The sequence below is a fragment of the Marmota flaviventris genome, chromosome 8, assembly GCF_047511675.1.
Source record: "Marmota flaviventris isolate mMarFla1 chromosome 8, mMarFla1.hap1, whole genome shotgun sequence".
NCBI classification, from domain to species: domain Eukaryota; kingdom Metazoa; phylum Chordata; class Mammalia; order Rodentia; family Sciuridae; genus Marmota; species Marmota flaviventris.
Genome location: NC_092505.1, coordinates 50752632 through 50768241, shown reverse-complemented (window position 1 = coordinate 50768241; position 15610 = coordinate 50752632). Strand labels below are relative to the sequence as shown.

Sequence of the window (15610 nt, the reverse complement as noted above, 5' to 3'; positions counted from 1 at the left end):
GCTTCATTTCTGGGCCTCTTCGTCTTTGGACAGTCTTGATGATCTCCTCCTTTCTTGGCCTGGAGGTGCTCTTCACAAAGGTGGTTGTCTTCCCTGGTTTCAGACCCATGGGCCTCAGCTGGGTCAGTCAGGATTCTCACAGGCCTTGTCTGCCTTCAGCTTGTGGACATGTTCCATGAGAATCTGCTTTGTTTGGGGCCATGTTCCTTCATCTCCAGGTACAGGCTCTGGTACAGGTGGAAATCTCTAGATTCATGGTATCTTATGAGAACCTGGTGCACAACTCTCACCCTCTCCTCCAGGTCACCTATTCTAACCTATGCTCATGCGATTGCTCTACCTGCAGGCCAAGGTGTTTTTCCAGATTGAGCCCAGGGAATGGACAGTAGCAAGCTCATGGATGACCAGCCCATCTTTGATCACCTTCTGGATCTACTGATAGTTGGCGCCATTTGGGATTTAGCTGGTTTCACTGGGGTCTACTCAGATCCACAGCAGAGGACACTAAAGACAAGCCCCTTCTGAGGCATGAGTAGAACTTTGGTTGTGGTTGTGGCCCTAAAAATATTCTTGAGCTTTGTTCTGGGATACAGTTTTAAGCTATTTGGGTCTTATTTGTAAGATTTGTTAGGTGGAACTGAAACAGTGTTTAAGGGTAATTATTTCCCATCATTGAGACAAGACTCTTTTCAGTCTTCTACACAATATCTTGTGAGTGATAAGGTTTTTCCATGGTGGCTGATAGAAACAGGCACTACTCCCAAGCCTACACATGTGGCAGGTGCTGTTCCTTCCAATCTTGTTCTTCTGATCTGGGGGATCTCACCATGTTGCCCAGACTTGAGCTCAAGTGATCCTCAGTCTTCCAACTAGCTGGGACTGTGGGTGTGCATCATCATGCTCAGCACCAGGATTTGTTTCTAGTGATGGAGATTGAACCGAGGATCTTGTGCAGGCCAGGCAAGCACTCTGCCACTGAACTACACCTCAGCCCAGTTCTTGCCAATCTTATCAGATAATTATATCTCAGTCTTTACAGTGGCTCTTCACACCAATCTCTGTTGAATGCTTAAGGGGGCCCTCCAAAGATCTCAAGAGTCTCCATCTTTCCTCTTTCACAGCTTTTTCAGCAATGTCCCATCTGGGTTGTCCCTCTCTGTACATGGCCTGGAAACTGGGGCAGTGGTAGGGTTCACTTCAGTTAGTACTCACTTTCTGACATCACTGTCCTTCATTCAAAATCTGATAGTGTCTTGAAAATCACTGTTTCATATAATCTAGTTTCTTGGTGTCGTTTCCAGCAAGAAGGGTTAAGCTGGTCCCTGTTACTTTATTTTGACAGAAAGCAGATGTGCCCATTCATCAAGTTTTCACCAACATTACATCTCAACTGATTAAGTCTCAGTGTAACTGTGGTTTCTGCCAAGCTGATCTCTCCCTCACTTCTTGCCTATAGATTCCAGGCGTATCTTTATCTAGATTTCCCTGTCTTTCCTGCCATTCCTTCTTGGTCTCCTTGCTGCTCTGCCTCATCAACTCTTAGTTGTAGACTGTGTCAGGATGCCAGGTAAATATTTGTCCATCTATACCCACTTGACCCTGTGACCTCATCTAGCCTGGCAGCTGTAGGAAACATCTGTAGCTAAGGAGCCTCAATTTTATCTCTCTAACCTGGATCCAAGACTTGCATACCCAACAGCCTCATCAACATATCCACTTGAACATCTTTCTAGGTGTCTTCACTTTTACATGTCTAAAACAAGTTAAAATGTTGTCAACTAAACTCCCAATTTCACCCCAACCCTTCTACCCTTCTTGCAGTCCTTCCCGTCTCAACTAAGGGAAGCTTCAAGTTCATCATTCCCATTCTTAGGCCATAATTCTTGGAACTCTCCTCAACTCCTCTTTTACATAGATGCTCCTTTCAAAATACACCCAGAATCTAACTATTTTTTTCATTACCTCCACTGATGCCATTCTTGTCTACATTACTGTCATTTCTCATCTGAATTATTGCAACAGCTTCCTAATTGGTCTTCCTGCTTCTGCCTTGGCCTTCCTTGAGAATCTCTTCTGAACAAATTGACCAGAGTGAGCCTCTTAAAATTTAAGTAACACCATTTGACTCCTCTGCTCAGAACTTTCCACTGGTTTTCCCATTCTGTGGAAGCCAGAAGCCCCACAAAGCAATACTCCGGGCCTCCTCTCACTGACCCTCACCGCCTACTGCTTGCTCAGTGCACTGTGACTCTGCTAAAGCCTTCAGGATCTTTCACTGCTCCAGGAACATTCCTGCCTCAGGGCTTTTGGATTTGTTGTTTCTTGGGCTTGCCGTGCTCTTCCCTAGGTAAATAAGCACCACTCTCACATCCTGTGTCCAAATGTCACCTGAGTGAAGCCCTCCATAAGGACCCTTTTAAAAACAAACCCCTGACGCTCTCTCTCCTGCTAGTCCAGCACTTAAAGAGTCCATTGCTTAGTGTAGTATTCTGATTTCCCTTCTTGTTTCTCTCCTTCCACTAGAATGGAGGTTCTACAGGGCAGGAATTTTTGTGATTTCTCTAGGCAGCAAGTTAAACCAGTGCCTAGCACAAGGCAGGGACTTAATTCAATATTGGCTAAATAAATATATGAAATGAAAGGGTTTTGAAAATTGCTCTGAAAAGTGTTCTAAATAAATCTCCTATTAAAACTATTTTAACTGCTTACTTCAACTGGCAATGGGGCAAAACGCATTCAGGAAAGAATATGCAAATCCAATTCCCTCTGTTGTCTGGCCTGTTTTCCTAAGTATAATGCTTTCAAGGGTCAATGTGTACATGTGTCAGAACTTCCTTCCCTTTTATGGCCAAATAATACTCTACTGCTCATCACGTGACACATAATTGGGTTGTTTCCACTTTTTCCTATTCTAAATAACACTGCTGAGAACATTTTGTGTGGACATGTGGTTTTATTGCCTTTTTTTCTTTTGTCAGTGCTGTGGACTGACCCAGGGCCTGCTGGGCACTCTACCATTGAGCTACATCTCCCACTCCATGGACAGATGCTTTTTAAAAAATTTCTTTTATTTGATTTTCGTTTTTTATGTGGTGCTAAGGATCGAACACAGTGCCCCACGCATGCAAGACAAGCACGCTACCAAGATCCACAACCCCAGCCTTGGACATACGCTTTTAATTCTGTTGGATATATACCTACTAGTGGAATTGCTAGGTCATATGGTAACCCAATATTAACTTTCTGAGGAACTGTGGAGTTATTTCTAAAGCTGTGCAATCTTTTCCATTCCCACCAACAATATATGAGAGTTCCAATCATTTTTTCATTTTTATTTCCGTAGTACTAGGAATTGAACTCAGAAGTGTTCTATCTCTAAGTTACATCCATGTAACAGAGTTTTGACACAGAGTTTTGTGAAGTTGCCCAGGCTGGCCTCAATCTTGCAATCCTCTTAACTCAGCCTCCCAAATCCCTGGGATTACAACTGTTGCCTGGCAAACAATTCCAATTTTCCCACATTCTTACCAGCACTGATTATTGTCTGACATTAGGTGTAAAGAGGTGTCCTGTGGTTCTGATTTGTATTTCCTTAATTACTAATGGCGTTGGGCCACATATGGTCATTGAAAAGGAGATGGGAGGATGGTTGAAATTCACCTCAGTTGCAAGAATATTTACTTGTTCAAAGTCTACTCTGTTTGAAAATGGGCTTGAACACTGTCAGTGATACAGTTTTCTCAGAGGAGTCATCTTGCTTTCCTCTTTTCTGGACCTTGGGGATCAGAGACTGAAATTCAAAGTGGATAACCTGGTTTCTATATCCAGGGTACTTAAATGGGTAAGAAAAGTACCTTCACTGTGTAGAGAGAGGCACATACCTAGGAGACTTCAACTATGTAGAAAGGTGAGTCCATGCTTACTTACACCCCAAACAGGAAACCATACAGCGAATAACAAACACCTACACTCTTTAGCTAACTCAGTCAGCTCTGTAACTCAAAAGCAGTGTGACTTGTAGATACAAAGTAAGGGCAGAGGTTAGATTTTATCAAGTTTTGATCCTAAATTCTTGGCCAATGAACAACACAAGGAAGTTCCAACTACACTTTAAGGGAAAGTATTGTTCTTGCAGTGAAGCTGGTGTTACACTGGTCTTACCTGTGTGGGATCTTTTTTCATGTATGGAGGCTCTCCTTCCAGCATCTCAATGGCCATGATCCCTAGCAACCAGATGTCGATTTTAGGGCCATAAGCTTTCCCCAGCACCATTTCTGGTGCCATCCAGTAGGGTGTTCCAAGCATGTCAGTGCATGTATTCTGCTCAGGGGTGAGATGAGCACAAAACCCAAAGTCGGCTAAGAAACAAACAAAAACAAAACATCCAGAGTTAATAGCTTCTAGATATGCTTTTGTAAAAAAAAGTTCACCTCAGATGACATAATCATATTTGGACGATTTGGGCTTATTTATTTTATTAAAAGAATTTAATAATAAAGTTATCCAGACTGGGATTAGAATACATTGGTGATGTTATATATTGCCACTTTTTGCTTCTTCTTCCTACAACAGAGTGCAGATTATTAGGTGGGCTTTTATTCTCAGTAATACATATTTTATCCTAAAAGTTTTAGTAAAATTGAAAGAGGTCCAAAAAGGGGAGAAAATCACTGAAGGTGGACATCAAACCCAAATGAAATGAATCAGGCAAACATCAGGACACTGAAACTACTTTAAATGAAATAAAGAGAAGCTATACTAAGCATACAAGTTAGCAGGGACTTTAGAAAACGAACACATTTGAGTGTAATTATACTGACAAGGTACATACTAGATTTCATCTACTCCAACTATCTCCACTATAACTAAGAAACAGAAAACTTTAGTACTTGATGTTAATTTTGTGGAAAGGTCAAGATGAGAATTTATGATCTTTTCTTCCCTTCTATTGTTAAAGCCATTCAAGTACTTACGTAACTATGGGTTATCAGGTCTGTAAGCTTTAGACTGTTTGATATTTGCATAAGAGTGAATATTAAGCTACGAACTGCTTGGTTTGCTTTACCTAACTAGGATATTTTGTAAACTGTTTATAGAAGAGATCCTTCCATATCAATACATTTATCTGCCTGTTTTAAAAACTATAATATATTACGGTGTATTAACATACCAGATTACTATTCCTTTACTGTTTGACATTAAAGATAGTTTTAGTTTTTCTTTACCATGTTGCATAGAATATCCTTCTACTAATTATGGTGCATATATTTAGTAATTCTATAGGAGTGAATACTGAAAAGAACAACTGTTACGTAAAATAACATTTATAATGAAAAAGAGTGTTTATAAAACTCAGGTACTATTCAAGTACCTTGTAAAAATATGTAATCCTCATGATAAGCCTTTGAGGTAGGGTAAGTTTTAAAAAATTTGTTCTGGGTAATTTCCTTTTTTTTAATTTAATTTTTTTTTTGTATTGGTGCTTAACCACTGAGCCACATCCCCAGGTTTTTAAAATGTTTTATTTTGAAACAAAGTCTCACTAAGTTGCTTGAAGTCCTTGCTAAACTGCTGAGGGTGGCTTTGAACTTGTGATCCTCCTGCTTCAGCCTCCCAAACCGCTGTAGTATAGGCGTGCTCCACTAAACCCAGCCCCAGGTATGCTTACTATTTAAATTATTCTAATTTACAAATAGGGGAACCAAGGCATATATGTTTTTAGTTAATTCACCTAAGATCATTCATCTAGTAAGTGGCAGAGTCACCACAAAACATGATCCAAAAAAGTCCAATTCCATTTTCATATGTCTCCACCAACAATGTATGTGATTATCTATTCCCAACTTGCCCACTAAGATAATTTAAAGGTAGAATCTTTTATTTTGATGACCTGATTGAGTAACTTTTACAGGATGTACTTTAATAGCTCTGCTTGACTCCTCCAGAGGGCATGGCAGAAACCCTGATACCCATGGACACAGGGGAAAGAAGTTCACTTTGTTTTGCATGACTCTGCTGTGTCTCCTTCTGAAGAACACTGGAAAAGTAGGATGTCTTCCTTGTCATCCCTGAGGTCAGGGTCATACAGCCCTCTCCTGAAAAGGCTATCCTGAGTGAAACTCAGAGAATGCTGAAGAGTACCATGAGAAAAACTAACAGATGGTGGAAACAAATGCAAATTGATCTCTAAGGCAGCATCCACACTAGCACAGGCCCAGGCACTGCTTCTTAGTCCTTTACATGTTTAACCTCCAAAAAAATCCTGAGATTGGTTCTATTATCTTCCTCAGTGAATAAATGAGAAAAGACACACAAAGAGATTAACTTACCCAAAATTATTGAGCAAGTAGTAGCACCTCTGCTATTTAAACCCAGTTCAGTTCCCAGCTCATAGTCTTTACCACTAGATTCTAGCCCCTTCCATATTTTAATTTTCAAAAATATTAACAGACAAGGGTTTTTTTTAATTTAAAAAGGAAGAAAGCATAATAAAAAATAAACAATGAATGCTTTTCCTTCACTTATTACTCACTAAGTTTGACGGATCCTTCCATCCCCAAAAGTACGTTGTCGCTTTTTATGTCACGGTGAATCACATAATTGGCATGTAAAAACTCCAATGCCTGTAAGCACTGAACACAAGAAGACACGTATCAATGAAACAGTCCTGGAAAGTTCCATTCACTAGCTCACACAGAGTCATTATAGCAGTAGTTGTGGCCTGAGCACTGTTTGTAGTCTTCAGCCAAAGACCCTGCAATACTTAACATTTATAAAGAAAAACATCCCTCATATGCAAAGTTCTGAAGACATAATACCTTAATTAGTAAGAAGATCCCCTCCCACACTCTGATCTCATCTAGAGGCATTATTAAATAATGTCTTACTAAGCCCTTTTTTTTCCCAGTGATTTTTTTTTTTTTTTTTTTTTTTTAAAGATAAGGCCTTTCTATGTTGCCCAGGCTGGCCTCAAACAATCCTCCTGCCTCAGCTTCCTGTGCAGCTAAGACTGCAGACACCTGCCTTGTGCCCAACTCATCCACCTCTGATTATTTTCCTTTTCTTTCTTCTTTTTTTTTTTTTCTTTTTCAGTGCTGTGAATCAAACCCAGCGCACTGTGTATGCTAGGCAAACTGAGCTACATCCCCAGTCTCTACCATAGATTTTTAAAACTTAGTCTTCAATGGTCTCTTATAAAATAAAGGATACGTCCATATAATATCTAGGCCTTTTCAGGTTTAAATGCCTAATAGTACACAGCACTTGGTAAACGAGCCTAAATTCTTTAGAAATTATTTCCACAGTAGAGGATAAACTTGTGGTTATTTGCACTTGAAACCTAAGGTACTCAGAAGTCTCATCATTGTGAGCCACTAAGAGAAGCAGGCAAGATGGAGGGTGGTCTGGTTGCATTGAGGGGGGTCGTCAATATAATGTTCTGTCCTCTTCATTTCTTCTCTGGTAGATTTTAGGTCAAGCTATCTCCACAGCCTGACACCAACCAGGAAAATATATGTCTAGGGGTAGAGTTCAGTGTAAAGCCCAGCATGTTTGAGGTCCTAGGTCTGATCCCCGAGCCGAAACAAAGAAACAAAATAACCACCACAATTAAAAAAACAAATAAATAAAATAATGTTATTGTGTCCATCTACAATTAAAAATATTTTTTAAAAAGTAAGGATAAATTCCCCCCTTCCTTAAAAACAAGAATAAAATGAGATTTAAAAAATTTCTTTGCTCTATGATTTTTTAATACAAACTGATAAGATAAATTATACACTTGGGAAAAGTTAGTTGTATTTTTATTCTCATTCCCATCAGAGTAGAACAACAAAGTCTGTACATTATTTGTAACCAGTAAAAATACCATTCCAAATATTATACTATTATACAAAGAAAAAACACATAAATGGTATTATCATGTTATATTTACCAGGCATTTAATCAGATTCTTGGAAAGATTTTTTTAAAGCCACAGAAAAATACTTATACAAATAAGTAGAAATAAACTATAGTCTCAAGTTAAATTTGGAGCACATAAAAGAACACCTAAGTGAATACAGTTAGAACTTCTAAAATAGATTTTAGAATCAACTATGAAAAAATTGAGAAAAACAATTAAGTATAAATAGATAAATTCTTAAGATGTGATTAGATTTCAAGTGACCAAATAAACTTTGTTAAGGGATGTGATATTCAGAACTATGAAAGAGCTGATTTCCTTCCTTTAATTACTCAGTTAAATACAACTCAGAATTAAATTTTCAAAGAATGTTACCTTAATGAAAATATTATACAAAGTTTATAATTCACTATGTCTTACACTATAGTCCATCATAAAATTTTATAATTTTGTCATTTATGACAATGATCCTGTGACATCAGGACAAAGTAGTATCAGTTTCAGTGACAATAAGCAAACAATTATCCCCAGTCTCCTCTACAGAACAAGTTATGGAGAGACAGATGGAACTTGTTTTTGGCTTAGACTTAGGCAATTTGGAAAATTTTACTAGCTTCAGCAAAAAGAAATTCATTAAAAAACATAAAGAAACCACCAGTTCCTTCACCTTCCGTGAGCTCAATAAAGCCAGAGGCAGACTTACTGATATTAAAGGTAAATGTGCCTTGTTTGTCTGTGACAGTTCTAGTTCCCAATTTATTTTGGGAGGGGGGATCCGGGTAGAGGTGGGTGCCAGAAAAGGGACACTGGAGATTTAATCTGGGGAGACTTTACCACTGTGCTACATCTCCAGCCATTTTACACTTTCATTTGAGACAGGGTCTCACTAAATTGCTTAGGGCCTCCCTAAATTGCTGAGGTTGACCTTGAACTTGCAAATCCTCCTGTCTCAGCCTCCTGAATCACTGGGATTACAGGCTTCTACCACCACACCTGACTGAGTGGTATATTTTTTAAAAGCACCCCACTTTGTTCTCAAAAGTGCACTGTCTGGATGATAAACTATCGTGATGACTATAAGGAGATTGCAGGTGAATTTAGTTCTTCAAAGACCTTAACCAGGCATGCGTGTAACCCCAGCTACACCAGAGGTGGAAGTAGGAGGATCACAAGTTCGAGGCCAAGCTAGGCAACTTTTGAGATTGTCTCAAAATAAAAAAATAAATGAATAAAAAGGACTGGGGTTGTAGCTCAGTGGTGCAGCACCCCTGGATTCAATCCCCAATTCCGCAAAAAAATAAAAATAAAAATAAAAAAGGGCCTAAACCCTATTCCCAATGTATCCTACACATGAAGGCCTGAAATGCTCATCTGAGATGAAACAGTATGGGATAACTTGCAGAGGATGTGTACAACCAAAATTCCCTGTGCAGAACAACTTTCCTTTAATTCATCTCTTGCTGACCACACATCACCCTGCTTTATCTCAAAGAAAGCAAACTCACCTCTCTGCACACAGCAGCAATCTGCGCCTCATCCATGCAGGTTTCGGTTACAACATCAGTGAGTGGCCCACTGTAAAGGTACTCCATTACTATAAATAAGTCATCTCCAACCAGGTAACTAGAAACAGAACATACAAAACATACCTTTTATTTTTTTAAACATCTGACACTCTTTGTTCAAGAGTTCAAATGTTAAGCGCCATAATAATAAAACTACAGAGCTGATAGTTTGAGAGCCAAGAAAAACACTGGAAAGTTACTATGTAACAGTCCAAAAAAGTCCAAGGGCCATTATGATATTCATTATGATTTTTAAGTCATAGTTTGCCCATAATAGTAGTCTTGGTGTATATTTTGGAGTTTTCCAACCAAAATAACCCTATCACATAAGGATTATTGGTTTTGTTTTGCAGATACAGAGACAGAGGCTTGGAGAGGTGAAGTAACTCATCTAAGATCACATAGAAAGTGACAGAATCAGCATCTGAAGTCAAATTCTAACGATTACAATGCCTATGGTTTATCTTAACTAGCATTCCATGCTGACTTGAAATATTATTTTATTTTATTTTTTTTTTAATTTTTTATTGTTGGCTGTTCAAAACATTACATAGTTCTTGATATATCATATTTCACAATTTGATTCAAGTGGGTTATGAGCTCCCATTTTTACCTCATATACAGATTGCAGAATCACATCAGTTACACATCCATTGATTTACATATTGCCATACTAGTGTCTGTTGTATTCTGCTGCCTTTCCTATCCTCTACTATCTCCCCTCCCCTCCCCTCCCCTCCCCTCCCCTCCCCTCTTCTCTCTCTGCCCCCTCTACTGACATTCGTTTGTCCCCCTTATATTATTTTTCCCCTTCCCCTCACTTCCGCTTGTATGTACTTTTGTATAACTCTGAGGGTCTCCTTCCATTTCCATGCATTTTCCCTTCTCTCTCCCTTTCCCTCCCACCTCTCATCCCTGTTTAATGTTAATCTTCTTCTCATGCTCTTCGACCCTACTCTGTTCTTAGTTACTCTCCTTATATCAAAGAAGACATTTGGCATTTGTTTTTTAGGGATTGGCTAGCTTCACTTAGCATAATCTGCTCTAATGCCATCCATTTCCCTGCAAATTCTATGATTTTGTCATTTTTTAATGCAGAGTAATACTCCATTGTGTATAAATGCCACATTTTTTTTATCCATTCATCCATTGAAGGGCATCTAGCTTGGTTCCACAGTCTAGCTATTGTGAATTGTGCTGCTATGAACATCGATGTAGCAGTGTCCCTGTAGCATGCTCTTTTTAGGTCTTTAGGGAATAGACCTAGAAGGGGAATAGCTGGGTCAAATGGTGGCTCCATTCCCAGCTTTCCAAGAAATCTCCATACTGCTTTCCAAATTGGCTGCACCAATTTGCAGTCCCACCAGCAATGTACAAGTGTACCCTTTTCCCCACATCCTCGCCAGCACTTGTTGTTGTTTGACTTCATAAAGGCTGCCAATCTAACTGGAGTGAGATGGTATCTTAGGGTGGTTTTGATTTGCATTTCTCTGACTGCTAGAGATGGTGAGCATTTTTTCATGTACTTGTTGATTGATTGTATGTCCTCCTCTGAGAAGTGTCTGTTCAGGTCCTTGGCCCATTTGTTGATTGGGTTGTTTGTTCTGTTATTGTCTAATTTTTTGAGTTCTTTGTATACTCTGGATATTAGGGCTCTATCTGAAGTGTGAGGAGTAAAGATTTGTTCCCAGGATGTAGGCTCTCTATTTACCTCTCTTATTGTATCTTTTGCTGAGAAAAAACTTTTTAGTTTGAGTAAGTCCCATTTGTTGATTCTAGTTATTAACTTTTGTGCTATGGGTGTCCTATTGAGGAATTTGGAGCCCGACCCCACAGTATGTAGATCGTAGCCAACTTTTTCTTGTATCAGACGGCGTGTCTCTGATTTGATATCAAGCTCCTTGATCCATTTTGAATTCACTTTTGTGCATGGCGAGAGAAAGGGATTCAGTTTCATTTTGTTGCATATGGATTTCCAGTTTTCCCAGCACCATTTGTTGAAGATGCTATCCTTCCTCCATTGCATGCTTTTAGCCCCTTTATCAAATATAAGGTAGTTGTAGTTTTGTGGATTGGTTTCTGTGTCCTCTATTCTGTACCATTGGTCCACCCGCCTGTTTTGGTACCAGTACCATGCTGTTTTTGTTACTATTGCTCTGTAGTATAGTTTGAAGTCTGGTATCGCTATACCGCCTGATTCACACTTCCTGCTTAGCATTGTTTTTGCTATTCTGGGTCTTTTATTTTTCCATATGAATTTCATGATTGCTTTCTCTATTTCTACAAGAAATGCCTTTGGGATTTTGATTGGCATTGCATTAAACCTATAGAGAACTTTTGGTAATATCGCCATTTTGATGATGTTAGTTCTGCCTATCCATGAACAGGGTATATTTTTCCATCTTCTAAGATCTTCTTCTATTTCTCTCTTTAGGGTTCTGTAGTTTTCATTGTATAAGTCTTTCACCTCTTTTGTTAGGTTGATTCCCAAGTATTTTATTTTTTTGAAGATATTGTGAATGGAGTGGTTGTCCTCATTTCCATTTCAGAGGATTTGTCGCTGATATACAGGAATGCCTTTGATTTATGCGTGTTGATTTTATATCCTGCCACTTTGATGAATTCATTTATTAGCTCTAATAGTTTCTTTGTAGAGCCTTTTGGGTCTGCTAGGTGTAGAATCATGTCATCTGCAAATAGTGATAATTTAAGTTCTTCTTTTCCTATTTTTATGCCTTTAATTTCGTTCGTCTGTCTAATTGCTCTGGCCAGTGTTTCGAGAACTATGTTGAACAGAAGTGGTGAGAGAGGGCATCCCTGTCTTGTTCCAGATTTTAGAGGGAATGCCTTCAATTTTTCTCCATTTAGAATGATGCTAGCCTGAGGCTTAGCATAGATTGCTTTTACAATATTGAGGTATGTTCCTGTTATCCCTAGTTTTTCTAGAGTTTTGAACATAAAGGGATGCTGTACTTTGTCGAATGCTTTTTCCGCATCTATCGAGATGATCATATGGTTCTTATTTTTAAGTCTATTGATGTGGTGGATAACATTTATTGATTTCCGTATATTGAACCAGCCTTGCATCCCAGGGATGAATCCTACTTGATCATGGTGCACAATTTTTTTGATATGTTTTTGTATCCGAGTGGCCAGAATTTTATTGAGGATTTTTGCATCTAGGTTCATTAGAGATATTGGTCTGTAGTTTTCTTTCTTTGAAGTGTCTTTGTCTGGTTTAGGTATCAGGGTGATGTTGGCCTCGTAGAATGAATTTGGAAGTTCTCCCTCTTTTTCTATTTCCCGAAGTAGCTTGAAAAGTATTGGTATTAGTTCCTCTTTAAAGGTTTTGTAAAACTCTGCTGTATACCCATCCGGTCCTGGGCTTTTCTTAGTTGGTAGTCTTTTGATGGTTTCTTCTATTTCCTCAATTGATATTGGTCTGTTTAGGTTGTCTATATCCTCCTGACTCAATCTGGGCAGATCATATGACTTAAGAAATTTATCTATGCCTTCACTATCTTCTAATTTATTGGAGTATAAGGACTCAAAATAATTTTTGATTATCTTCTGTATTTCTGAAGTGTCTGTTGTGATATTGCCTCTTTCATCCCGTATGTTAGTAATTTGAGTTCTCTCTCTTCTTCTCTTCGCTAGCATGGCTAAGGGTCTGTCGATTTTGTTTATTTTTTCAAAGAACCAACTTTTAGTTTTGTCAATTTTTTCAATTGTTTCTTTTGTTTCGATTTCATTAATTTCAGCTCTGATTTTAATTATTTCTTGCCTTCTACTTCTTTTGCTGTTGTTTTGCTCTTCTTTTTCTAGGATTTTGAGATGAAGTATGAGATCATTTATTTGTTGGTTTTTTCTTTTTTTAAGGAATGAACTCCAAGCAATGAATTTTCCTCTTAGAACTGCTTTCAATGTGTCCCATAGATTCCGATATGTTGTGTCTGTGTTTTCATTAATCTCTAAGAATTTTTTAATTTCTTCCTTGATGTCTTCTATAACCCATTGATCATTCAGTAACCTATTGTTCATTCTCCAAGTGATGTATTCTTTTTCCTTCCTTCTTTTATCGTTGATTTTTAGTTCTATTCCATTATGATCAGATAGGATGCATGGTATTATCTCTACTCCTTTATATTGTCTAAGAGTTTCCCTGTGACATAATATATGATCTATTTTTGAGAAGGATCCATGTGCTGCTGAGAAAAAATTGTAACTGCTTGATGTTGGGTGGTATATTCTATATATGTCAATTAAGTCTAGGTTATTAATTGTGTTATTGAGTTCTATAGTTTCCTTATTCAACTTTTGTTTGGAAGATCTGTCCAGTGGTGATAGAGGTGTGTTGAAGTCTCCCATGATTATTGTATGGTGGTCTATTAGACTCTTGAACTTGAGAAGAGTTTGTTTGATGAACATAGCTGCACCATTGTTTGGGGCATATATATTTATGATTGTTATGTCTTGTTGGTGTATGGTTCCCTTGAGCAGTATGTAGTGTCCCTCTTTATCACTTTTGATTAACTTTGGCTTGAAATCTATTTTATTTGATATGAGTATGGATACTCCTGCTTGTTTCCGAAGTCCATATGAGTGATATGATTTTTCCCAACCTTTCACCTTCAGCCTATGTATGTCTTTTCCTATCAAATGCGTCTCCTGTAGGCAGCATATTGTTGGGTCTTGTTTTGTGATCCATTCTACTAGCCTGTGTCTCTTGATTGGTGAGTTTAAGCCATTAACATTTAGGGTTATTATTGAGATATGGGTTGTTCTTCCAGCCATATTTGTTTATTTATGTTACTAAACATGGTTTGTTTTCCTCTTTGATTATTTTCCCCCCTTTAGTGTCCTACCTCCCACTGTTGGTTTTCATTGTTATTTTCCATTTCCTCTTCCTGTAATGTTTTGCCAAGGATGTTTTGAAGAGATGGTTTTCTAGCTGCAAATTCTTTTAACTTTTGTTTATCGTGGAAGGTTTTAATTTCATCTTCCATCCTGAAGCTTAATTTCGCTGGAAACACAATTCTTGGCTGGAACCCATTTTCTTTCAGTGTTTGAAATATGTTATTCCAGGATCTTCTAGCTTTCAGAGTCTGTGTTGAAAGATCAGCTGTTATCCTGATTGGCTTACCCCTAAATGTGATCTGCTTCCTTTCTCTTGTAGCTTTTAAAATTCTCTCCTTATTCTGTATGTTGGGCATCTTCATTATAATGTGTCTCGGTGTGGGTCTCTTATGATTTTGCACATTCGGCGTCCTGTAGGCTTCTAGGATTTGGGGTTCTGTCTCATTCTTCAAGTCTGGGAAGTTTTCTCGTATTATTTCATTGAATAGATTGCTCATTCCTTTGGTTTGAAACTCTGTCCCTTCCTGTATCCCAATGACTCTTAAATTTGGTCTCTTGATGTTATCCCATATTTCTTGGATGTTCTGCTCATGGTTTCTTAACAGTCTTGCTGAGCTGTCTATGTTCTTTTCAAGTTGAAATACTTTATCTTCATTGTCTGATGTTCTGTCTTCTAAGTGTTCTACTCTGCTGGTAGTATTCTCAATTGAGTTTTTAAGTTGGCTTATTGCTTCCTGCATTTCTAGGATTTCTGTTTGTTTGTTTTTTATAACCTCTATTTCCCTGTATAGTTGATCTTTTGCTTCTTGGATTTGTTTATGTAATTCATTGTTGAATTGATCTTTCATTGTCTGATTTTGCTGTCTGATGTCTTCCTTGAGACTCCAGATCATCTGAAGCATGTATATCCTGAATTCTTTATCTGACATTCCATCTGCTGCAGCTATTACCTCTTCTAACGTTGAGTTGACCTGCAATGCTTGTGGTCCTTTCTTTCCTTGTCTCTTCATACTGTTCGCGTTCCTTTCTACTTGGTGAAACTGTTGTGCTATTGAATTTTCCCCCTATATATTTATATTGGTCTTGTATGGTTGCAAAGTCTCCCTCGCAGGCACGGGCGGCGGCTCTGCCCCTCCTCCAATTGGGGCAATGTGCCTAGCACGCTGGCAGGCCGCTGGGCCTGCTCTGCCGGTCGGTAGCAGGTCCGCCGACCTTGCAGGCGCGGGCGGCGGCTCTGTCCCTCTGCGGGCCGCTAGGCTTGTTCTGTCGGTGGTCGCAGTTCTGC

At 38.6% G+C, this 15610-nt stretch overlaps 1 protein-coding gene across 1 annotated transcript in view; it reads right to left on the bottom strand.

Annotated features, from left to right (window-relative positions):
* Window positions 1-15610, bottom strand: part of LOC114098045 (serine/threonine-protein kinase PAK 2-like) — a 42117-nt gene that overhangs the window by 4357 nt on the left and 22150 nt on the right. The window contains 3 exon segments of the mRNA XM_071614888.1: window positions 4162-4358; window positions 6533-6632; window positions 9409-9526. Coding sequence (XP_071470989.1) covers window positions 4162-4358; window positions 6533-6632; window positions 9409-9526 — 415 coding nt within the window.